Here is a 25205-nt window from a genome sequence, read left to right on the forward strand (position 1 = left end):
CTTTTTTAACAGGGTAGAACTATATGTTTAATCCAATATATGCATACATATTTATACAATTATCTTGCTGCACAAGAAAAATCAAATTGAACAGGGCAAAAAATGAGAAAGTAAAATACAAGCACATGACAAAAAGAATGAAAATGCTATGTTGTGATCCACATTCAGTTCCCACAGTCCTCTCTCTGGGTGTAGATGGCTCTCTTCATCACAACATCATTGGAATTGGACTGGATTATCTCCTTGTTGAAGAGTAGTCTAATATTTTCTAGTTTTCTCAGGGAATAAGTACATATACAAATAAAAGAAATTTCCCTTTATTTTTATGTTCCAGGCATAGTGTTAGGGATACAGAGTCACAAATAAAAATTCCTGCCCTCAATACACTTACATTCCTTTGTGAGGGAGGGAGACAAGATGTACATATATAAGCATATACAAAGTAAGTGCTTTATGTAAGACACATCCACCCACTGTATACATGACAGTTTTAAATACGTTGTGCAGTTAGAGCTGAGCTTTGAAAGAAATGAAGCAATCTATGGCGAGAAGCAAAAGTGAAGAAGGAAAGAATTTCAGGCATGAGACACAGCTTCTATAAAGGCAAGGAAGTAGGAGATGGAATTTTGTGTGCAAAGAATATCAGGAAGAACTGAAGAGTGCATGAAGAGGAACAATATATAGTAAAACCAGAAAGGCAGATTGGGGCCACATTGTAAAAGGCTCAAAATATCAAATAAAGGTCTTTGTACTTGATCCTAGAAATAGTAGGGAACTACTAGAGTTTATTGAAAACAGAAGTGAAACGAATCCAACCATTCTGGAGAGCAATCTGGAATTATGCCCCAAAAATTATCAAATTGTGCATACCCTTTGATCCAGCAGTGTTTCTATTGGGCTTATATCCCAAAGAAATACTAAAGAAGGGAAAGGGACCTGTATGTGCCAAAATGTTTGTGGCAGCCCTGTTTGTAGTGGCTAGAAACTGGAAAATGAATGGATGCCCATCAATTGGAGAATGGCTGGGTAAATTGTGGTATATGAATGTTATGGAATATTATTGTTCTGTAAGAAATGACCAGCAGGATGAATACAGAGAGGACTGGCGAGACTTACATGAACTGATGCTAAGTGAAATGAGCAGAACCAGGAGATCATTATACACTTCGACAACGATATTGTATGAGGACATATTTTGATGGAAGTGGATTTCTTTGACAAAGAGACCTGAGTTTCAATTGATAAATGACGGACAAAAGCAGCTACACCCAAAGAAAGAACACTGGGAAACGAATGTGAACTATCTGCATTTTTGTTTTTCTTCCCGGGTTATTTATACCTTCTGAATCCAATTCTCCCTATGCAACAAGAGAACTGTTCAGTTCTGCAAACATATATTGTATCTAGAATATACTGCAACATATCCAACATATAAAGGACTGCTTGCCATCTAGGGGAGGGGGTGGAGGGAGGGAGGGAAAAAAAAATCAGAACAAAAACAAGTGTCAATATAAAGTAATTATTAAATAAAAATTAAATTAAAAAAAAAAAGAAAACAGAAGTGAAGCAACAGAACTGTGCTTTAGGAATATCACTTGGGCAATTGTGTGAAAGATTGATTAGAAATGTGAGAGAGAACTGGGAGACCAGTTAGGAGGCATATGTAAAATAATAAATTAAGGCAGTGGTTCTTAAACTTTTGTTCTCAGTATCTCTTTATACTATTAAAATTATTGAGGATCTGTTCAAAGAGTTTTTGTTTATGTGGGTTATTTTTCTAGATATTTACTATATTGGAAATAAAAAAAAATAATTTTGACTGTATAGATCCTCTGAGTGAGTTTCAGAGACCCCCAGGATGCTCTGGACCACACTTTGGGAAGGACCATTTTAAGGAATAACATTTATAGGGAAGGAAACAAGCATTTATTAAGCATTTTCTACATGGCGGGCCCTGTGCCTAATATTTTACAGATAACTCATTTGATGCTCACCACAACCCTAGAAGGGTGATGTTATTATGATTCCCATTTTATAGTTAAGGAAAATGAGACAAACAGGTTAAGTGACTTGGCCAGAGTCAAACAAATGGCAAATGTCTGAAGCTGAAGCTGAGGCACTTGAGGTTAAGTGACTTGCCCGGGGTCACACAGCTAGGCAGTGTTAAGTATCTGAGGGCAGATTTGAACTCAGGTCCTCCTGACTTCAGGGCTGGTGCTCTATGCACTATATCACCCAGCTGCCCCCAGGACAAGTCCTCTTGACCCCTGGTCCAGCACTCAACTATTTCATGACATAGGGAGGAGTGTGGCTGAAAGGAGAGCACAGAAAAGGCTAGTCCAGATAATAGACAATGAGTAGGGAAGTGAGGATGGACGTGAGGGGTGTAATACTGACAAGCTTGGCAAGTGATCGGATGTGTTGGATGAAGGACAATAAGGAACTGAAAATGACTCTGGGACTTTGAACCTGTGCTGTAAGAATGCTGGTTTTGACAGAAAAGGGGGAGGCTAAAAGAGGGATGGATTTTGAGAGCAAAATAATGAAGTATTTTTAAAAGACATGTTGAATTGAAGCTGTCTAAAGGACATCTGGTCTGAAATAAGGAATCCAATAAGGATCTGGTGATGGTGCTGCCAGTATCACAGACATCCTGGATTTGAGAATAAAAACTCGGGTTAGATATGGGTTGAGACTTTGAGTTAAGTATATAGACATGATAATTTAATCACTTGGGGAGGGGAGAAGAGGGGAGAGGAAAGGAGGGAGAGAGAGAGACGGAGACAGAGAAGAGAGAGACGGAGAAAGAGGAGAGAGAGAATTTACCAAAAGCCCAGAATAGAGCTTTAGGGTATATTTACAGTTGGAAGAATGGACTTGGCTGATGATTCATGGAGAGATTAGGACAAAAACAATAAGATGGGTTGGAAGAGAACCAAGAATCACAAAAGATCTAGAACAGTCTTCTATTGTGTCCTTGAAGACCTTCAGTGCTTGGGAACTCAGTACCTCCCAAAGCAGCCAATTTGATTCCTAGTTTATGAGTCGAAATTTGCATTCCTCTGCCTCCTGCCCATTGTTCTTATTTCTATCTTCTGAGATCAACCAGAATGAGTCTAAGTGCTCATTTATTGATCATGGTAGCTCTTCAAATATTTCAAGACAGGAGCAGTCAGTCCCTAATTTTCCCTTTTTCCCTCTAGGTTAAAGCTGTCCAGTTCCTTCACCCTTCCTTTGCATGTGTTATCTTGAATCCCCTCATCATCTTGGTTAAGTAGTCATCTTATGGGCTGGTTCCCAAACCTGGATGCCATGCTCCAGATGGGATCCAACTAGGGGGCTGGGGTGCAACATTGCCTCCCTCGTTCTAGACATTCTCCTCATTTCCTTGCCGGATGCTTATGATTCCGATGGTTCTGATAGATCCAAGCCACCCGTCCGTAGGATTTGACATCAGAAGTGTAGCTGACTTTTAAACTGGGAAGCCGGGTCATGTTACTTAGGGAAAGGCTAGAATAATGAATATTGATAGCTGCTTTGCAGAAGAAATCAAAGCAGGCCCCCTAACCACCGGGATGGTTATATGACCTATTGCTGTCCATCTAACTCATTGCAGAGACTTTAAGCAACGTTAAGATAAAAAAAGCAGCCAAATGTGCAGTGGCACCTACAACCAAGACAGAATAAAGGGCAGATCTGAGTCAGAAATGACCTTGTGGTTTTTTGCTTGGTAGAGTTGTGGAAGGAAGATGGGTAGCTTTGCATGAGTCACTGATGAAGCATTCTGTTCAGGAGAGGAAGAGGGAGAAAGTGCAGAGATGGATACATACCTCCCTTCTCTGAATGCACACCCATAAGAACAGAAATCCTTTTCATTCCAAGACTAGATTTTCATTCAGTGAAAAGCAGATAATCAAGAATATTTGAATTTACAAGAAACCTATAAATAGGCACCAAAAATGTTTGATTTTCTTCTATATAACTGGGATTAAATGACTTTTTTTCTGGGAGCAATTTGAGTGACATGTTTTTGTCCTAAGAAGGCAGTGTTCCCCCATTCCTTTTTATTGATATATTTTTTTAAGTTGTAGCATATGATTGTGATGAAATACTATTGTTCTGTAAGAAATGAGGAGCAGGGCGATTCCAGAAAAAACCTGGAAAAACTTATGAATTGATGCAGAGGGAAGTGAGCAGAACCAGGAGACCACTGCGTACAATGCAATCTGCCTCCAGAGAAATGATGGAATCTGAATGCAAATTGAAGCTAATTTAAAATTTTTATTTTCTTTGTTCCTTTTTTTTTTTTTTTTGGTCTGAGTTTTCTTCTACAAAATGACTAATATGGAAATACATTTTACATGATTGCGCATACTTAACCTATATCAGATTGCTTATTGTCTCAGGAAGGGAGAAAGGAAGAAATTCTGGAACTCAAAAAAATTTTTAAATGAATGTGAAAATTGTTTTTACATGTAATTAAGGAAAGTAAAATATTTAAAGATCTTATCAAAATATGGAAATATTTTTGCATGGTTCCACAGGTGTAACCAATAGATTGTCTTCTCAAGGGGTGGGAGAAAGGAGGGAGGGAGAAAATTTGAACTCAAATTTTAAAAAAATGTTATTTTTTTTTAAATGTGGGAAATATTTAATGAAATAAAAATTTTAAAAAAGAAAAATCTTATCAGCAAGATTAGTCTCATTATGCCATAGGCATTTTGATTCTAACTTTATTTTTACTTCATTCTGAACACTGGACATAGTTATGACCTAATATTGTTTAAAGATCCTGTAAAAGAAGAGCTTCCATTTTAATTTTATCCCATCTTTTTCTAGGTGCTGCCCCATGACAGCAAAGCACGGCGACTTTTTGTCACAAGTGGTGGTCTTAAAAAGGTTCAAGAGATAAAGGCAGAACCTGGATCACTTCTTCAAGAATACATTAACAATATTAACAATTGTTACCCAGAAGAAATAGTAAGGTAGGAAAAATGAACTACTGATTATTCACAATCGCAATATTGTTAGGCTTTTTTCAGACTGAGATTTTTTATTCACTGCTTCCATTTGGGGAATTTGATGTTGCATGAGATCTGTGTATGCATTTCTTTTCTCTTCTACCCCTTCTTTTTTTTGTCAAAAATATTTTCATTAAAAATCATTCACCAGTCAGTGTGGACACATACCTATTGAAACAGTACTTTGCTCATTTAGTATGCATTCCATAAACACTATCCCAGACGTATGATGCAAATTAAATTAATAAAATACAGAGTAGGTTCAGTTTAAACTGCCTTAAATTTTGAATGTCTGGTTGCAAAAGACCCATGATATATAAATTCATTTTTCTCTTTGCTCTGCATATCTCTTCTCTGCATAATGCTCATATTGACTTCAAAGGGAGCTTTGCAAGTAGAAAAGAGATGCAGAGTGTAGAAAAGAACAGACCTACTATTTAGGAGCCAAGAAATTAAATAATGCTATTGACTATGTGGAGAATACCTAGAATAATGTAGCAGAAAGTTTTTTATACATTAATGTAAATGTAATATAATATTTACCCTTCCAATTTGTTATTAGTAATAATTATTTATAATTTGCTTAGTTTATCCTAAACTTATTTAGTTTAGGATAACATTGATTTTAATAGCAGCAAAAATTATCCTCAGTATTATGATTTGATTTCTACACCATCATATATTGCTTGTCATTCCCAAAGAGCAAATTATGAATTTTGGAGGGTTCCATTGAGTAGAATTCTCTATGTGTGGAATACTCTGAATTCAGAGTAAAAAAGTAAATGAGCATTAGAAATAAAATACTTGTTGTCAACAGGAAAATGAAGAAAAGGAAGTTGATAGATGAGAATTACACCTTAACCTTAGTGGTGAAATTTTTTGGCTTTCCAAAGCCCAAGAGGAATCAATGAATACAAAATAAATGAGAACAAAGATAAAGAGATTTATGAATTTATGGTCATGAAAAGTATTCTGTGCCAAAACCTTTTTTTCAGTCCAAATTTGTAATTTGAGTCAGTGTAAGAACTTCTATAAAAACTTCCTCTATCAATAAACACTTCCTCTGTGATATAGTGCCTTAGGGATTGCCTGGGCCTCTGGAGCAGGTCTACCATGTGCCTGAAAGACATTTAACAGAGGCTATTGATTGACTAATTGACTTATACCTAGGTCTTTTTAACTCTAAGCCTTATTTCGTATGCATTTATCAATATCCATTCGGAATAAAAGCTTGCCAGGATTTGTTTGTTTGTTTGTTTTGGTCCAGACTGTGATTTCATTGGTGTAGAGAGCTCTTTAGTGAGGAAACTCCTTTTATCATTGTATATTGGCAACTATTCTACAATTTATAATCTCGGAGTATTTGAGTCTCTGAGAAAGTAAATGACTTGTCCAAAGCCACACAAATTTGTTTATGTCACAGGTGGAACTAATAATAACAACTGATAGATATTTAAGGAGGGGTAACATAATATAATGGAAATGGAGCTAGCCCAAGAGATAGAAAGCCTAGGTTCTAGTCCCTCCAAGATCTACAATTTTAAAAATATAAAAAATAATATAATATAAATATAAAAATGTAAATTTTTAAAGAGCAAATGCAATTATGGATTTTTGAGGATTCCACTGAGTAGAGTGCATGTGGAGTGCCTTGAATTCTTTCATAGGGGAAAACCAGGCACCAATCTGTACTGGTAGGAAGAATTCCTGAATAGCAAATCTCTAAATCAGTAGAATCACAGGTCTCATTAAAAAAACCATTTTTCAATAATATTCAATAATTTTTTCAATAATTTCAATTTTCAATAATTTTCAGTTTTCAGTAATATGAACATGATTTATTAATCTTATCATAAATCATAGATTGAGAGCTTGAGAGTGAACCTTAGAGGCTGTCTAATACAATCTTCTTTTTCTAATGAGGAAATGAAGTAAAGATTTTGTGATTCACACTGGATCATAGGAATAGTAAACTAGCAGAGCCAGTGTATGAATTGAGATCTTCTGGCTCACAAGATAATTCTCTTAGCACAAGGGTCGGTGATCTGCAAAGATCTTTCTTATTCTTTAAGAACAAGTGATGAACACTGCCAGTTTTTCTGAGTACAAATCTTTTTTTGAGTTTAACTTAAAGGAGCAAGGAGTAAAATGTTGAAACAGCTGTTGAAGAGAAAAATTAAGAAATTGTTATCATTAAGAATAGTACATGTTTCTGAAGCCCTTAGAAATGCTGCTGTTTTGCAAACTGGGACCAAAAATAACAACTCACCCCCCCAAGCCAGTTGTTCTTCAATGTGGCTTACTACTACTATAATTACACTGCTGCTGCTGCTGCTGCTGCCCCTCTTCCTCTCCTTCCTATTTCTACTACTACTACTACTGGATAAAACTAACACAGTGCCTACTACATGCTAAGAACTGTACTAACTGCTTTACAATTACAATTTCACTTGATGTTCACCACAACTCTGGGAAGATAAGTGTTGTTATTATCCCCATGTTACAGGTGAGAAAACAAAAGCAAATAGAGGTTAAATTGTTTGTCCAGAGTCACACAGCTAAGTGTCTGAGGAATGATTTGTAGTCATGTCTTCCTGATTCCAGATCCAGTATTCTATCCACTGTACCAACTAGATGCCTATATAAAAATAAATATAAACATAATTTTTGGGAAAAACATAAATGGACATTAAAAAATGGAAAAAGTCTCCTTACGATACTAATTTGGAAAGAAAGATCTTAGTGGAAAAAGTGATGATTCTGGCAAGGCAGAATTTAATCTGGGACTTTTTAACAACGGACTATTGCATATCATTAATGTCTCCTTTGCTTTGAGCTGGAATGACTTCTGGATATTTACTTATTTGCTATCTGTTAACTAATTGCTGATCATCAAATTCTTTCAGAATAAAGTTTGCTAAATGCCATTTATAGATATCTGAAAATTTTATTATTAAAGTGGCCAAATCAGAAAATTCAGTGTTCTTGTATTTGTGCAATTAGGCAATGCTTGCGAATATTTGACAACAGAAAAAAGATTTTACAGCTAACATTTAGAAATCAATTATGAACTCTCATATATTTCTACATAATGTAGATAAATCCAGTTTCTCAACTGTGCTTAACTAAAATAATTTCTATCCCATATACTTGTCCTTCAAACAGATTAAAAACTGAAGAATTATGAAAGACAATAAGGACTTTCTCCCTAACATTCCTCCACCTTTTAAAATAACTTTATTTTGTCCTAAGCAAACAAAACAAAACAAAAAACAAAACTTCACTAAAATCAACATTTACTCATACAAATTAGAATGTTAGATTTGTATATGAAATTATGATTCCTTATTCCATATAACTGAAGATATAGAAAAAAGTTTATTACTTTCAAAAACTGTCCTGCTTGTCATTGCTTCCTTTTGAATTTACTTATGTTTTCTTTCATGTGTTTAAAACAAAATGTTTCAATGACCTTCTCTTAAAACCATCTGAAAAGAACTTATCCTCTCCTATATGATTCCCCCAAAGTCCTTTGAAGACATTATGGATCTGAATGGACACTTCTTCTCCACATATTACAACATTAGCATTTCCTCATTGTATAGTCACTTCAAATTTTTCAAATAAGTTTATCTTTCTAGTTTCTTTTGATGCATTTACATTTCAAAGTTTCTACTCACTTTATAGATATTTTCTGGTCAGGAATGCTTGAAGATCCATTTTTCTTCCTCAGGATTATATTCAACTTTGCAGGATAAGCCATTCTTGGTTATAAGCCTTTATGCTTTGTTTTTTCAGAACACTGTATTCTAAGATCTATTCACAGTTGTTAAATAAGCTTCCAGGTTTTGTGTGATCCTAACTGTATTTCCTAACTTGAATTATTTCTTTCTAGTTGTTTGTAATGTTTGTTTCTTTGGCCTGGAAACTCTGGATTTTTTTTTTTCTGAGACATTCTGCCCTAGAGGTACTCTTTCAGGATGTGATTGGTATATTCATTCTTTTTTTATTTGCCCATTGGTTCTAATAGATTGAGGCAGTTTTTATTTTTTATTTCTTGAAATATAATGCCTAAGATTAAAATATTTTTAAAGGTTAGGATATCTGATGATCCTTAATTTATCTGTGACCCGTTTTCCACTTTCATTTTGATAGCAGATGTTTTATATTTCCTTCTATTTTTTTCAATCTTTTATTTGTTCTCCTATTTTTTGCTATCATAGAATTGTTGATTTCTGTTTATGGTAGTACTCTTTTCTTGTATGCCCCTTTTCTTACTGCCCATGTGTTTCTAGCTAATTTTTTCTTCAGATCTTGGAGCGGAAAAAGCCACTTATTCTAATTTTTCAATGAATTTCTTTTAAAAAATTATTTCTTACTGTTAAATATTTTCCAATTGCACATAAAAGAATTTAACAGTCATTTAAAATTTTTTGAATTCTAAATTTTCTCCCTCCCACCATGAAAAGACAAGTATTTGATTCCAGTTATGCATGTGAAACATGTTTCCATGTCACAAAAGAAAACTTTGGGGGTGGATAGCATTTTTCCATCATGAATTCTTTGGAATATCTTGGGTCACTGTCTTAATCAGAGTAGTTTATGTCTTTCACAGTAGATCATCATTTCAACATTGCTAATACTCTGTACAGTGTTCTTCTAGTTCTGCTCATTTTACTTTTGCATGTAAGTCTTTTAAGGTTTTTTTCTAAAACCCTTCTGTTTGTCATTTTTATATGATTATATATTTACTAAATATTACAGAATAGTATTCTATCATAATCTTATATCCACAACTTGTTTAGTCATTCCTCAATTGATGGATATCCCCTTGATTTCCAATTCTTTGTCACCAGAAAAAGAGCTATTATAAATGACTTTGTACAAATAGGTCCTTTCCCTTTTTCTTCAGTCTCTTAGAGATACAGATCTAATAGTGGTATTGCTTGGTCAAAGGGTATACACAACTTTATAGATCTTTGGGCACAGTTCTAAATTTTTCTCCAGAATAGTTGTACTAGTTGACAACTCTACCAATTCATACTCTTTGATCATTTATCAATGGGATAATGCCTCTTATTTTTGTAAATTTTGCTTAGTTCTCTACATATTTGAGAAATGAGACCTTTATCAGAGAAACTTGTAGCAAATTTTTCCCAGCTTCCTATTTTTCTTCTAAATTTACACAATTGGTTTTGTGCAAAGATTAATTCCATGTACTTAAAATTATTTTACTTTTCATAATCATCTCTATATCTTGTTTGGTCATAAATTCTTTTCTTATCCATATATCTTTTCAGATACATTTTTCCATGCTTTCCTAATTTACTTTTGATATCATCCTTGATAAGTAAATCATTTATCCATTTTGAACTTACCTTTGTATAAGATATGAGATAATGGTCTGTGCCTTTGTTTTGTTTAGGCCTTTCCAACTCTTATGTGACCTCATGGATGTTGTCCATAAGGATTTTCTTGGCAAATTTACTGGAATGGTTTTCCATTTCTTTTTTCAAAGACCCCATTTTATAGATGAGGAATTGAGGTAAATAGGGGTTAAATGGCCTCTGGGTCCCACAGCTAGTACGTATCCTAGGCTGGCTTTGAACTCAGATCTTCCTAACTCCAGGCCTTATGTTCTATCCACTGTTCCAACTAACTTCCTTTTTAAAGTTTCTCTAGTTTCTGCCAAATTGCCTTTTGGTTTTCTTGACAATTTTTATCAAATGTGGAGTTCTTACCCCAAAATCTTAGATCCTTGAATTTATCAAACACTAGATTACTATGGTTATTTATGATTATGTGCCTAATCTATTCCACTTATTCACCACTTTATTTCTTAGCCAGTGCCAGATTGTTTTGATGACTACTTTGTAATATCTTTGAAATGTGGAATTGCTAGGCTAACTTTCTTAACTTTCCTTTTTTTATTGATCCCCTTAATACTCTTGACCTTTTGTTCTCCCAGATGAATTTTATTACTATTTTTCTAGCTCTATGAAATAATTCTTTGTTAGTTTGATTGATAAAGCATTGACTAAATAAGTTAACTTAGTAGATTTGTCATTTTTATTACATTGGCTTGGCCTACCCATGAGCAATTAATATTTTTCTAATTGTTTAAAATTGTTTCTTTGAAATTTCAAATTTTTCTTTTCAAATTTCAAAACATTTTCAAAAGTGTTTTGCAATTGTGTTCACATTATCCATAGGTTAGTTTTGACATGTAGAATCCTAAGTATTTTATATTGTCTATAATAGTTTTAAATGAATTGTTTATTCCCGATGTTAGTAGAATATAGAAATGCCTAAGTCTTTATGGATTTATTTTATATCCTTCAACTTTGTTGAAGTTGTTAATTGTATCATTTAGTTTTTTTTCTTTTTTCCTTTAGTATTTTATTTCCCCCCTAATTATATGTAAAAACAATTTTTAACATTCTTTTAGAAAATTTTGAGTTCCAGATTCTCTTCCTCCTACCCATCTCCCCTCATTGAGAATGAAAGCAGTGCGATGTAAGTTATTCATGTGTAGTTATTTCCATAATAGCCATGTTGTAAAAGAAAACATACACCAAAAGAACCCTCAAGAAAAAATAAAGTAAAAAAAAAGTTTGCTTCATTTGTATCCAGACAACATCAGTAGTTGCTCAGGAGACAGTTGGCACTTTTGATCCTAAATCCTCCAGAATTGTCTTGCATCATTGTGTTGCTGAGAACAATTATGTCATTGACAGCCCATCATCTTGCCATATTGCTTTGTACACAGTACGTTTCATTTTGCCACAGTTCATGGAAGTCTTTCCAGTTCCTAAAGCATCCTGCTCATCATTTCTTATAGCACAAGAATCTTTTATCATAACTGCATTTCACAGTTTATTTAGCCATTCCCCATTTGATGGGCACCCCCTCAATGACCAGTTCTTTTTCTATAGAAGAGATGGTATAAATATTTTTGCACATATGGATCCTTTCCCTTTTTTAAAAATATCTTTTGGGACACAGACCCGAGTAGTGGAATTGCTAGGTCAAAGGGTTTTGGTTTTATAGCCCTTTGGGCTTAGTTCCAAATTGCTCCACAGAATGTTTTAATCAGTTTACAACTCCAGCAAGAGTGCAAGTATTTTTGGAGTTGATTCTATAGGGTTCTGTAGGTTGACTTTCAATTTCAAAGAGGACTTTCCCCAGTCCACTGAAGGAAATCTTCCCACATTGCAGGGAGACATTTCTTTTAACTCTTAACAGATTTGAGGTTATAGGTTACTCTCAACCTGGTTCAGCCCATGTGCTGAGATGGTTTATCTGGATGTGGTGACTGTACATGCGACAACTTCTTGGAGTCATAGATGAGAGCTGGGTGAAGCAGGTGTTCACCAAAAGTGGATGAGCATCCCTGAAAAGGTCTTGAAAAGCCCTCATACCAAGGGTGTGGTCCTCCTGACTACCCCATATAACCATCAGATCATCTGCCAAAAGTAATAATTTTATTTCATCATTGTCTGTTTTTATTCCTTCAGTTTATTTTTCTTGCCTTGTGATAATGGTGATAATGGACATGTGTGCTTCATTCCTGATCTTATTGGAAAGGCTTCCAGTTTATCCCCATTATAATTAATGCTTGTTTTTGGATAAATTGTTGTTGTTGCTCAGTAGTTTTAGTTTTGTCCAACTCTTTGTGATTCAGTGAACCTTTGGCAAAATACTGGAGTGATTTGCCATTACCTTTTCCAGCATCAAATTAAGGGACTTGCCAAAGTTTATACAGCTAGAAAGTGTCTGAGACTGGATTTGAATTCATGATTTCAAAGCTAATTTTCTATCCACCGTACCACTTAGCTGATAGTTAGCTAGCTAAAAACTATCATTTTAAGAAAAGTTCCATTGATTCTTATGATTTCTAGTGGTGTTTTTAAAAATAAGAATGAGCATTGTATTTTGTCAAAGACTCTTTCTACATCTATTGATATAATCATATGATTTTTGTTGTCATTGTTATCGATATGATCAATTACACTAATAGTGTTCCTAAAATTGAACCAGCCCTGAATACCATCTTGACCACTGTTTACTCTTTTGGAGGCAGCCCATGCTCCTAAACTGAAGAGCATTTGGAGCTTTGGAATAGTAATTCTTCCAGCCTACAGTGTCAAATAGAAACTTCTATTATTATTTTAATGGAAATGACATTTAAAAAGGAAGCATTGCCATCTGTTTAGCTGCTGTACCCTAAGGATCATGGGACCTTTCCATCCAACTGGCAGCTGACACCTTCCATATGTGTTGTCCCCCTCATTAGAATGTGAATTCCTTGAGAGCATGGGCTGCCTTACTTTTGTATTTGTCTCTAGCACTTAATACAGTTCTTTGCACACAGTAAGTCATTAACAAACATTTCATTTGTTTAAATTTTCCTGACATTTTTAAAGGATATACGTGGTTTGGGAATAGAGAGAAATGGTCTTATGGGGGGAAAAAACTTTAAAAAAAATTTGGCTTGAGTACATTCCCCTTTGTTTTTCCTTCTACTCAAGCATCTAATATCTATTATCTATGGGAGTATACGTTACTAAAATTCTACTCAAATGACTACTTATGATATGAAGCTGATCGCAGTTTCTCAGTCTATGTCAGTGGAGTATAAAGTTGGGCAAATCCTACCAAGGCAGAAAGGTTTGGATCAAAGGACCAGCAAAGGATTTCATATCTGTCACTTGACTAGCCTAGTGAAATGCAGAGAAGCTGATTACCTTGAAGTTGGTCACTTAGGGATGAGGTAACTTAAGAAGATAACTCCTTGAAGTGGTGAGGGGTTAATTCTCAGTCTGTGTTGGTGAAAGGTGTGACTATCCAGAGATGGAATCATTGCTTTAAACAAAAGAATTAGCACAAATATGGGAATATCAGATTTGATTGGAACAGTACATGATTGGAACAGTCAAATGGTACCATTTGAACATTTATAGTCTTTCTTTTAGATTTACTTTTAAGATTAAAATCTCTCAGATGACTAGCATATAAATATAAATCTTTTTAAAAAAAACCTGAAGCATGACTTTTGTAAGGTTTGGATTTTTTTTTAAGTTTTAAAAGCAGAAGTCTCCTTCTTTTCTGAAATGCTCTTTTTTATTTCCTCAAAGTTCTGGATATGATGGTTTGAAGTCTGAAGTAATACTGATATTATAGTCTAATTCTTGTCCCTACTGGGGATTCTTGAGAATCACTGAGGCATGTGAATTGTGAATGGCAAACAGTTTGAGGCTTCAAAATTGACCAATAGATTGTATATTGAGAACTCGAATTTTAAAGAGACCTTTCCTCCTATTATTTCCTTTGCTCCTCATTAAAAAAATCTATTGGAATTCTTCCTTTAATCTCATTCTTGACAGACACACGGGGTCCAGGAGTTGGGAGTATATTTTAAATGCTATGCCCAGTATAAGGATTAAATAGTGAGATATAGCTATTCATTTCTCAGTGCAAATACTTCAAAGGGATCTACTGCTAAAGGAAAATTTTCAAGGATAGGAAGATTTTAAGGATACATTCCCCAGGGGAGACTTAATTTTTTTTTTACAATGAATGCCTCTAAGCAGTCTGTTGAAAAAATGTAGAGATGTTTTTACTAACCTTATCTTGAAAAATTGTAAGTAAATATACACATATAGTCTAATGCAAATTATGTGATTTTTAAAAATTGGATCAGACATCTGAGAATAGAGAGGTAAAACAGCAAAACATATCCACTATACTTAGGTTTTGTCTAGAGAAAATAACTTAGTAAGATTTGCCTTTCTTGGATTGTTGCTATTTTTAGGGAGAGGTTGAAGAGCTAACATCTTTTTTGCAGCCTTTTACTATCCATTTTCCTTCAAGAATCCCATAGCTTGAATAAAATAGTGAGATGGAACAGTGGATAGAGTAGAAGTTTTGAGGCTGAGAAGACCTGAGTCCAAAGCAAACATCTGACACCTACTAGCTCTGTGAATCTGGGTAAAATTTTATTTACCTGTCTTCCTCAATTTCCTTGCTCTAGAAAGCAGTTAAATGTGTAAATTCATAGAGTATAGTACTTCAGAGACAAGCAAGACTTGAATTTGAATCTTGTCTCAAAGCAGTGTGATTCAGGACAAGTCATTTGATTTTTGTCTGCCTCAGTTTCTTCATCTGCAATAGGGGGGTTAAATGCTTTCTAAAGCATTTAATCTAACGCTTGACACATAATGGTAATTAATAAATGCTTGTTAAAAAGTCACTGTCTATCATTATATCTTTTAGTTAGTCTGCTCAGTTTTATTTACCACTGTTTTCTGTGCATATATTTTTCATGTCATATGAAGCCATTTTATCACAAATAAAAGATCAAGCTGCTCTCTGATATATTAATTTTAAAAAAGTGATGTTGCTATAAGATTAGCTCTATAAAAGCATAAATTCATAGTGCCCTAGAGGTACAAGAATTACCTTCTAGAGATGATGAATTTTGTAAGATTTATGAGATGAACAAATTTGCAAACTAGTTATTTATTATAGTCCTTTTCTTTTATCTCAGAAGCCTGGCAAATGGCTATTATTCATTAATGAAAAAATTTTAAGTGAGTTCAGCTATTCTAAAGCAGCTTGTTAATATAGTCCCAGAAATATTTGGGTTTTAGGGGTGAGCTGCTCCCTTACCTAAAGCATGGATTGGGATTTGTCTCTAGACCAATGAGAATGGTCAAGCTGGTAGACTATGTTACACTGGGCTGTCTCTCTTATTTAAAAAGAGCTGTTAGATAAAATGATTAAAGTCATACCAGTCACTTGGCATAAAAGAAATAAGATTCATATAATAAAATATTGTCATTGCATAGTAAGTCTCTTGCTTTTAAAATAAATATCTCCTCCTTGCTATGACATTTATTTCCTTAAATATTTTGCCATTTATCTGGTAGAAGATGGCCATTATTCTGAGACAGTGTTCTGTTCATTGATATTCTCTTAAGTTATGCATAAAGCATTACTGCAGGAAAATTATGCAGAATTCTCAAGGGTATATTTCAGGTTTGACTCAAAGAATCATTTCAGATAAATACACCTGATATGGATGAACCTTTTTCTATCTAGCATATTAGATGCATTTACAGGAATCTAATAGAAAATTTTCTTTTTCAGGTATTATTCCCCTGGATATTCAGAGACACTTCTGCAGAGAGTGGACAGCTATCAACCTCTTATATAAGCAGGATCATATTTGGTATAAGTTACATTTACAGGAGAGCTTTTGTGGATTATAAACGTTAAAGCTCTTGTTAAGTGATTGAAATAAGTACACCCTCAATTTGTTCACCAGGATTCATTTTTCCGCCTTGTTTTTCTAGTCATAGAATACTGCTAAGATGGAATTACTATGTGATACACAATTCACAGTCATTTGTATGTGTAAGCTTTACCTCTAAAGCAAAATAAAAAGCACAAGTGTCAAAGCTTCCATTAATATTGCGATGAAAATAAAACTACTAGGCTATTGGGTGGGCAATGGGTTTAAATTCAGATTCAAACCTGGACAAAATTTTAGAGATTGCTCCACAAGTTCTCTGAAATGACCTGGACCAGCTTAATATTTCTGAGGGTAGAGGTTGGAGATAGAGATGAGGTTGGGTAGAGCTATATAAAATAATCTTCTAATCTTGGGAAAAGAAGAGAACAAACATTTATATAGCAACTTTTTTTTATAATAATAGCTTTTTATTTTTCAAAACACATGCAAAGGTAGTTTTCAACATTCACCCTTGCAAGAGCTTGTGTTCCAAATCTTTCTTTGATCCACATTCAGTCATCTCCATAATTCTCTGGATGCAGACAGCATTTTCTACCCCGAGTCCATTGGAATTGTCTTGGATCAATGTATTGCTACAAAGAGCAAAGTCCAACAGAGCTGATCATTGTACAATCTTGCTGTGCCATGTACAGTGATCTCCTGGCCCTGCTCGTTTCACTCAGCATCACTTTGTCTAAGTCTCTCCAGGCCTTTCTGAAATCATCCTGCTGTTTGTTTCTTACGGAACAACAATATTCCATAACATTCATATACCATAACTTACTCAGCCACTCTCCAACTGGTGCGCATCCACTCAATTTCCAGCTCCTTGTCACTACAAAAAGGGTTATATAGCAACATTTATATAGTGCCTACTATGAAACAGGCACATTTTACAAATATTATCTCATTTGATCTTTACAATAATAACCCTATATAGTATCACATGAATTATATGATATAATTTTCCTCATTTTATTATTAAGGAACCTGAAATAACAGAGATTTACTGACTTGTCCAGGGTCACATAACTTGGGTCTCGGGCTGAATTTGAGCGCAGGTTTTCCTGACTCCAGACCCAGCACTCTCCACTGTGACCTTTGGGAAGCCTCAATTTCCTTATCCGTAAATAAGAGTTGAATTAGATCATGGGTTCTTAAACTTTTTGCATGTCACTGACCCCTTTGGAAACAATCTTGTCATGACTATAGATGGATGCTTTCTCAGAAGAATGTTTTTGAATATATAAAATAAAATATATAGGATTACAAAGCAAACTTCATCTTGAAATACATTCGCAAAAAAAATGAAATTGCAGATAGTTCAATCACGGACATCACAAATGATTGATATTGTGGATGGACCTGTGGAAATCTATTCACAAAGCTTCTGGGTGGTATGCTGGAGAACCACACTTGAAAGCGAACTCTGTTGCCAGCTTCATGAAGATGCAGCTGCTGACTTAGCAGCGATACACACGTCTTCAAGTACAGTTTGTAAGCAAAATCTCTGCCCCATGTGCCTTATCTGTCTGGCCAACTAACTAATATTTATTGAGAAACTACAATAGATTAAATTACTTACCCTGCTCCTGAGAAAGAAGTAGGATGAGAGTATTTAGGATTGAAAATTTTGTCAACCACCAGAAGCTTTCTATTGTTTGTTTACCTGCCTTGGTTACTTAGCATGTAGGCAAGGGGACCCATTTAATCCAGAACTATTAGAATCTCAGAGTGGGAATGGCCTCAGGAACCATCTGGATGCACAGCTTTCCTAATGTGTAAGTCCCTCCTACAGAAGACCTGACAAGTAGTAGTAGTCTTCCATCCTCCTCTTGTACAGCTTGAGAAAAGAGCTCGTTACCTCCCAAGGCAGCTTATTTCCTTCTTTGACAACCCTAGTTGCTAAAAGGTTCACACATATATATATATATACACATATATATCCATATTCTTTCATATATATATGTGATGTACATATATAATATAGCCAAATGTGTGATATATAATTATCTATATAGATATACATACATACAGATATATTGCACATGTATGTATAGATCTAAATACATGCACATATATGTCTCTATACTCATATATATATGCATATGTATATACACACATATATATATATATCTGAAATCAACTCCTCCTTCCCATTGCTCCCAGTTCTCTTTTCCATAGCTATTCATGATAAAATCAAATTCCTCTTACATGCAACCACCTTTCAAATGGAGAGATTTGAAGATTTCCTCAAGTCATCTCAGCTAATAAATATTAAATGCCTACTATATGCCAGCCACAGATCTAAGTACTGAGGATATAAAAGAAAATCATTCCTACTCTCAAGAAACTCACAGTCTACTGAAGGTAACAACATGAAAAAACATAAGATTATACAGGATCAGTTGTGGATAATCTTGAAAAGCACTAGCAATAAAGGGACTTGGGAAAGACTTCCTGTGAAAGGGGCGGCGGGGTGTTTAGCTTCTTCAATAGCCTCAGTTCCTTCAGCTCATTCTGAGATGATCTGGTATGGAGTTCTTCATCATGCTGATCACCTGAGGATCTATTCCAGTTCCTTAATGCTCCTCTCAAAAATTGGTACCAATTTGAAAATAAAAAGCTTTAACTGAAAAAAAAAAGGTTCAGCATGTTAATCCTGCATATGATCTAAGAACCACAATGGCAAGGTCCATGGGATTCCTAATCTCTCTAGTCTTCCAGTTTCAGAGACTTAGATGAAAGAGGATATGAACTTAATTTATTGAACATTGACCTGCATGTGGAATCTTGTATTGGGGGCACATCACAGTGAGAAGTGTGGCAAACAGGCAGTAGTGACTGGCAAGAGAAAAAAGAGACAGAAAATGACTAATTTTAAATATATCTGCTGATTATGACAACTGAAACTAGATGTTGAAAATTTCAATTTTTTTGAGCTTTATAGCTTTATAAATTTAGGTTTTCAAGAATGTAAGGATTACAAAAAAAAGCTCAAAGTTTTATGTTGAAAGGTTGAAGGAAACTGAAAATAGAGCAGGCCCTGAGTTCATATTTTTTTCCTACAGGGACAAAGTGATGTACCACATTTGTTTTATTTACAAAGTTACTGAAGAGATACCATCTTATGTGGTAAGATCTATCTTTTGGGAAAACCTCCAGTTGACAAGAAAAGAAGCCATATTATTATTACTGGTGGTGGTGGGAGTAGTAATAAAGAGTAGTAAGATAATAGTAATAACATCTTTCCCCAGTCACCTTACTCTTCTGGGTTTTTAATCCCTTGTTTAAGAGATCCATTTCCTATCATTCACCTTTTCCTATATCTCTGAGGATAGAAAAGAGAAAAATGGTATAACTATATTGATGAATCACTTAACCCATTTTGTACCACCCACTTGAGGAAAGTTTTCTCAGGGGAATGATTAAGAGTGATAATTCTTAACTGTGAGTTCTCAAAACAATTTTCACAAAATATTAAAAGCTGGAATTTCCTGGTAAAAAGTCAGCTGACTAAATTAGAAAAGAAAATTCATGTCTTTCAGGGTTAAAAAAAATAAGAGAAGCGTTTATTGAGCCATTCACCTATTTATGGTGGTAAAGGTGGTAGGAATAGCCAATGTATTAATGTTGAGTCCTCAGAATTTGAAAAAACCATTTTTATGGGAAAGACTTTTGGCTATATATATATTCAGTATAAGCACAGGATTAAAATTGTCATTCCCTCCCTTTCTTTTATCCCTTCAAACACACACTGATGAGTGGATTCCATCTGATACAACCCTGACAATGGGGAACTTGAGTGGGCTAGAATTTTTTCAATTTATGTGAAAGGCTTGATGGATGGTGTGTTTATTTGTGAATTGATATGGTTCTGTGGGCAGTATGTGTGTATAAGGATGTCACACTAAGATTTGTGATTTCTCTCACTTGTGGCTGCAAAGTTGGCCAGGTAACTCTCTTTCCCTTCCAGAGGAACCCAAGTTGTGCACTCTGACGGCCTAATGCTGTTTCCAGCCCTACCTCTTAGAATCTAGGATTCTTTGTTCTCTGCTCTTTCTGCCCTTCCCACCAGTCTTTCAGGCTTCTCTGCAGTCATTTCCTTTCTAGCTCCTTTTGAAACTGGGCCTCGAGGTACCTTCTGAGCTCTCTCTTTTGCTCTCTTGTGGTTACCTCCACTTCCTTTCCCCAAACAGCAAATAAGTAATTAAACATTGTTCATCTCTGTCTTGAATCTGCTTTGATATTCTCCATCAGCAGCCTACCATTCTCTGCTTAGCGAAGGCCCTGCTAACATCAGGAGTCCGGGACCGTTTGTTCATTTGGGGACCATGGGCAGGTGAGTTCTAAGATAAAGAAGCTGAAAAGGGAAACCAGATTTCACCTGAATGTTTCATCAGTTTGGCCCAGAATAATTTGATTTTTTTAAAATAAAAAAACGATATGAATGAATCTCACATTTATATAGTGATTGACAGTTTACAAAGGGCTTTTCCCATCACCATCCTGGAAGACAGATTGTGAATAGATCTGTATTTCTATAGCAGGAGCCTGAGGTTTGGGACTTGTGCTGTCTAGATTTCACGCTGGATCTTTTGCTTCTAGTCTCTTCACTCCAAATCTCTTTTAATAAACTATTGGAGATTGGTTTGGTAATAATGCAATCAATGTATTTAAATTCTCAGAGGTAAGAAGGAAATTTGTTTTAGTCCAGATCTCTGATTTCATTGACATAGGAACTCTTAGGTAATGAAACTCCCTCTACCAATGCAAATGACCACTAATACAACTTATTTATTGTCTTAGTAACCTGGAGTCATAGAATCAGTTCATAATTTTTTTAACCAATGATTTTCTTTTTTTCCCTTTTTATCTATTTATATTGAAGATAAACAGAAAACGGGAGAGAAAAAACATTGCTATGTGCACCACAAAGCATGAGAGGATTCAAAAGATAAAGCAATAAATTTCCATTTTAAGAAAATCTGTATAATACTACACATTGTGTTCAGATTTTCTCATTTTTGTTTTTTGGGGGTTTTTTCTATGCACTTTTTACTTTGTTCTGTTTTCCCCTTCTCCTTCCCAAAAACTGCAATTAAAAGCATATATGTATATGTGTGAGTGTATATCCATATCCATAGCTATCTATCTATATCTATATCCATATCCATATCTATCTATCTATCTATATCCATATCCATATCTATATATCTATCTATATCTATATCTATCTATCTATCTATATGTGTATGCATATATATATATATATATATATATATATATATATAGAGAGAGAGAGAGAGAGAGAGAGAGAGAGAGAGAGAGAGAGAGACAGGTCGGAGGAGAAGACGAGACAGAGGTAGGGATAAAGAGAGCAACAGACTGAGAAAGAGTCCATAATTATTAAGCTGCTACTACATATCGGGAAGTGTGCTAAATGCTGAAGATACAAAAGGCAAAAAAAAAAAAAAAAAAAAAAGACCTTGTCACAATGTAATGGAGATAAAAATGCAAACTGTGTACAAAGAAGGCATTTACAGACTAGACTGGAAGTAATTAGAAAAGGAAAAGTGCCAGCAATAAGGGGGTATCAAGAAAGGTATTTTTATACAAGGGGATATTTTAGTTGGGACTTGAAGGAAGCCAGGAAGCAAAGATGAGAGAGAATTATAAGCATAGAATTAAAGAGTGAAATTTCAGGGAATCAAGAGATGAAAGTGGTTTGTGGGAGAAGTAGTAAAGAGACGTGTCAATGATTGAAAGTGTATAGAGGGGAGAAAGGTGTAAGATGCTTGGAAAAGTCTATGGGGGTGTTAAATTATAGGTAAGCTGTAGGTTAAGTTATAGGTATAGGTTATATAAAATTACGATAAGTTATAAAGGCTTTGAATGAGGAACAGGATCTTTTTTTTATTTGATCTTGGAGGGACTAGGGAGCCATTGAATTTATTGAGTAGGGAAGTGACATGACCATACCTTCGGCTTTTTGATTCCGTGGACAGCTAGTGAAGGATGGACTTTAGTGAGGAGGGCTTGTGGTAGGAAGATGAACCAAATACAGGAATCAGGTGATGAGGCTGAGACCAGACTGGTGACAGTGACTTGTCGGGCTGATGGTAGAGATTTATTAACTTGCCCAAGGTGTGATACAAGCAGAGGTGAAACCCAAATCTGGATCTTTCTTTCTTTAGGGGCCAGTTCTATTACACTGCTGAGGAGAAAGATTAGAAAAGAAAAAGACAACCGACTTTATAGACAGAGGAGACTGGTGGTAATTAACATTAGCTCACTTCTCATTATATATTCCCCGTCTTTGCTCCTTGTGTTTACAAAATTTCTCATATCACACGCCATTCTTTCATCCAATAACAATAAATTAATTTTTATGCAGGAGTGTTTCTAGAAGTAATGAATTATTCCCTGGTGTCTGGAGGGTGGTTGTTATGTGGAGAATCTGTGATTTGGAAAATATATGCATAGAAGCTCCTACTTGATATGAAATACTTAGTGAAATGAAATTTGTTTTACATTTTAAAAACCTAACAAATAAAATTAAAGAAAGAAAATTTGCTCAATTTGTCCAGCAGCAAGATAATATTTCTATGTGGTGGTAAACAATATAAAGGAAATATTTTCTGATATATCTTCACTTAAAGGCTTCAGAGAAGCAGTAGGGGATTGTGGATAGCAAGCTGGTCTCAAAATCAGGATGGCCTTGGACCACGTCCTGCCTGACACCTACAGGCAGTTCAAACATTCTCTCTGTGCTCCAGGAAGCTCTTAAGATTGGAAATTGCATCAAAAATGCCAAGATGTATTTGTAGAAGGGTTTTCCTTACTTGGGAGTTCCCAAACCAATGAAATCACAGATCCAGAACCTATCCCTAGTAGCTTGTATTATGCCATTTCCCTCGGGCATCTCCCTCCATCCTTGTTCATATAAGATTCACAAATATTGATGGGACTTTAACTTAAGTAAAAGCAGACGATTTTAGAAAGTCAGTTTAGGAATGGAATTAGTGAAGTGCAACAATTTATGGCAAAAGAATGTGGTGATACATTTTAAATGAGTTAATGACTGTTCATCTGAAATTTTACTGATATTGGTAATATGATAGTTAAAACTGAACGTATATGGACATTAACATGGGCTATGAATTTGATTGAATTATTTTAATTAAATATGCATATAACACTGTATTAGGTACTTTGGGGGCATATAAAATAAGTGTAAGATTCAGTCTCTACCTTCAAAGCAATCTAGCTGGGGAAACAAATCATTTATATATGCCATATTTAAATAGCAATAGCTCCTCCAAGAGCTTGCCCCTTTAGCCAATTTTCAATCTTTCAATCTTCTCTCCAATTCTCAATCTTTTTCCTCGGGCTTTCCCCCTACTGCTTGCAAACAGGCTAAGGTCTTTTTCATCTTTTAAAAACTCTTTACTGATCCATCCCCTCAAGCGACCAGTGTGCCTTCCTCCTCAACTTCACAGCCAAATTTCCACTAATAGCTATCTATACTCTTTGGCTCAGTTTTCTTATCTCACACTTCTTCCAGATGTTAATCAATAAACATTTATGAAGCTCCTACTGCATAGCAGGGATTCTGGGCATTTTCTGTAAAGCTTGTCCCATAGGCATCTCTATCTCAGTATGTTCAAAACAGAACTTTATTACTTTATTACACCCAATACTTCTTTTTCTATTGAAGATACTTTTATCCTTCAAGTCTCCCATATTTCTGACCTTGGAATCTTCAAATAAAAAGCTGAGTATTCAGCTAATCCTTTTCCTTGTCCTATATAATATGACTCCAGCCTACTTTGGGAGATTTTTTTGGGGGGAGGCAATGGAGTTAAGTGATTTACCTGAGGTAACACAACTAGTGTGCATCTGAGGCTGCATTTGAACTCAGATCCTCCAGGACTGGCCCTGAGCTGCCTCTCCAATCTGTTCTTTCCAGACATTTCATTTTTCTTACCTTCACAGAATTTATCTTCTGGCAAAACTGACCTATTGGCTGTTTCCCGAATTTTGCATTTTATCTTCTCTTCTGTACCTTTCCATGCCTCGACAATACCTGTTTCTCAGTGTGTTAGATTTTACTCTTTTTTAAGGGAAACTTTTCTGGTCCCCCATTCCAGGGAGCTTTTCCTCCCCAAATCATCATGTATATACTTATCATTTTCCAAGTTACAGTTTCCAGTAGAATTTAGGTTCCCTGCAGGTAGGAACTGAATTCTCTGGGTATTATACATGAGTGCCTTGAACATACTAGCTACTTACTGAATGTGTGCTGGATTGAAAGCAATGGATGTATCAAGACAAAATATGTTAATATGAAAATTTTAAAGATAAAAAATAATCTGTGGGATATAAAGTCAATCCTAGTCAAAAATTTATGTGAAATTTGTCTACAAATAATGCTTGGATGATTTCAGCTTTATTTCACAGAGAGTATGTGAGAAAAGGACTTTGTAAATTATAAGGTAGCAAATAAATAATAGCCGAGGATTACCAAACCTGCCCAGCCCCAAAATATCTTAGAATTCCAGTCTTCCTCCCCACTGTACTGCCCAGTTAAATTAAAAGGATAACCCTAAAAGGCAGTCTTCTGTATGGATCTTGCCTGTAAATCAGGTAGGTCCCATCAAGGACATACTGAGTTCTGATTGCATGGGCCAGTTATTTTAGTCTTTCCTCACTTGTGAATAATTGAGGGGAAAAATTATTGTTGTTCAGTCATGTCTGATTCATTGTGACCATGTTTTGGGGTTTTCTTTACAGATATAATGGAGTGTTTGGCCATTTCCTTCTCCACTTCATTTTACAAATGAGGAAACTGAGACAAATGGGATGAAGTGACTTGCCAAGAGTCA

At 35.1% G+C, this 25205-nt stretch overlaps 1 protein-coding gene across 1 annotated transcript in view; it reads left to right on the top strand.

Moving 5' to 3' along the window:
• SPAG6 (sperm associated antigen 6) overlaps positions 1-16483 on the top strand; it is a 77451-nt gene extending 60968 nt beyond the window's left edge. Inside the window, exons 10-11 of the mRNA XM_052001411.1 lie at positions 4840-4985; positions 16173-16483. Of these exons, the coding sequence (XP_051857371.1) occupies positions 4840-4985; positions 16173-16239 (213 nt within the window). The 3' untranslated portion in view covers positions 16240-16483. The remainder of the gene's footprint in view (positions 1-4839; positions 4986-16172) is intronic.
• Positions 16484-25205: the final 8722 nt, after the last annotated feature.

Source organism: Antechinus flavipes, chromosome 5, assembly GCF_016432865.1.
Source record: "Antechinus flavipes isolate AdamAnt ecotype Samford, QLD, Australia chromosome 5, AdamAnt_v2, whole genome shotgun sequence".
Lineage (NCBI taxonomy): Eukaryota > Metazoa > Chordata > Mammalia > Dasyuromorphia > Dasyuridae > Antechinus > Antechinus flavipes.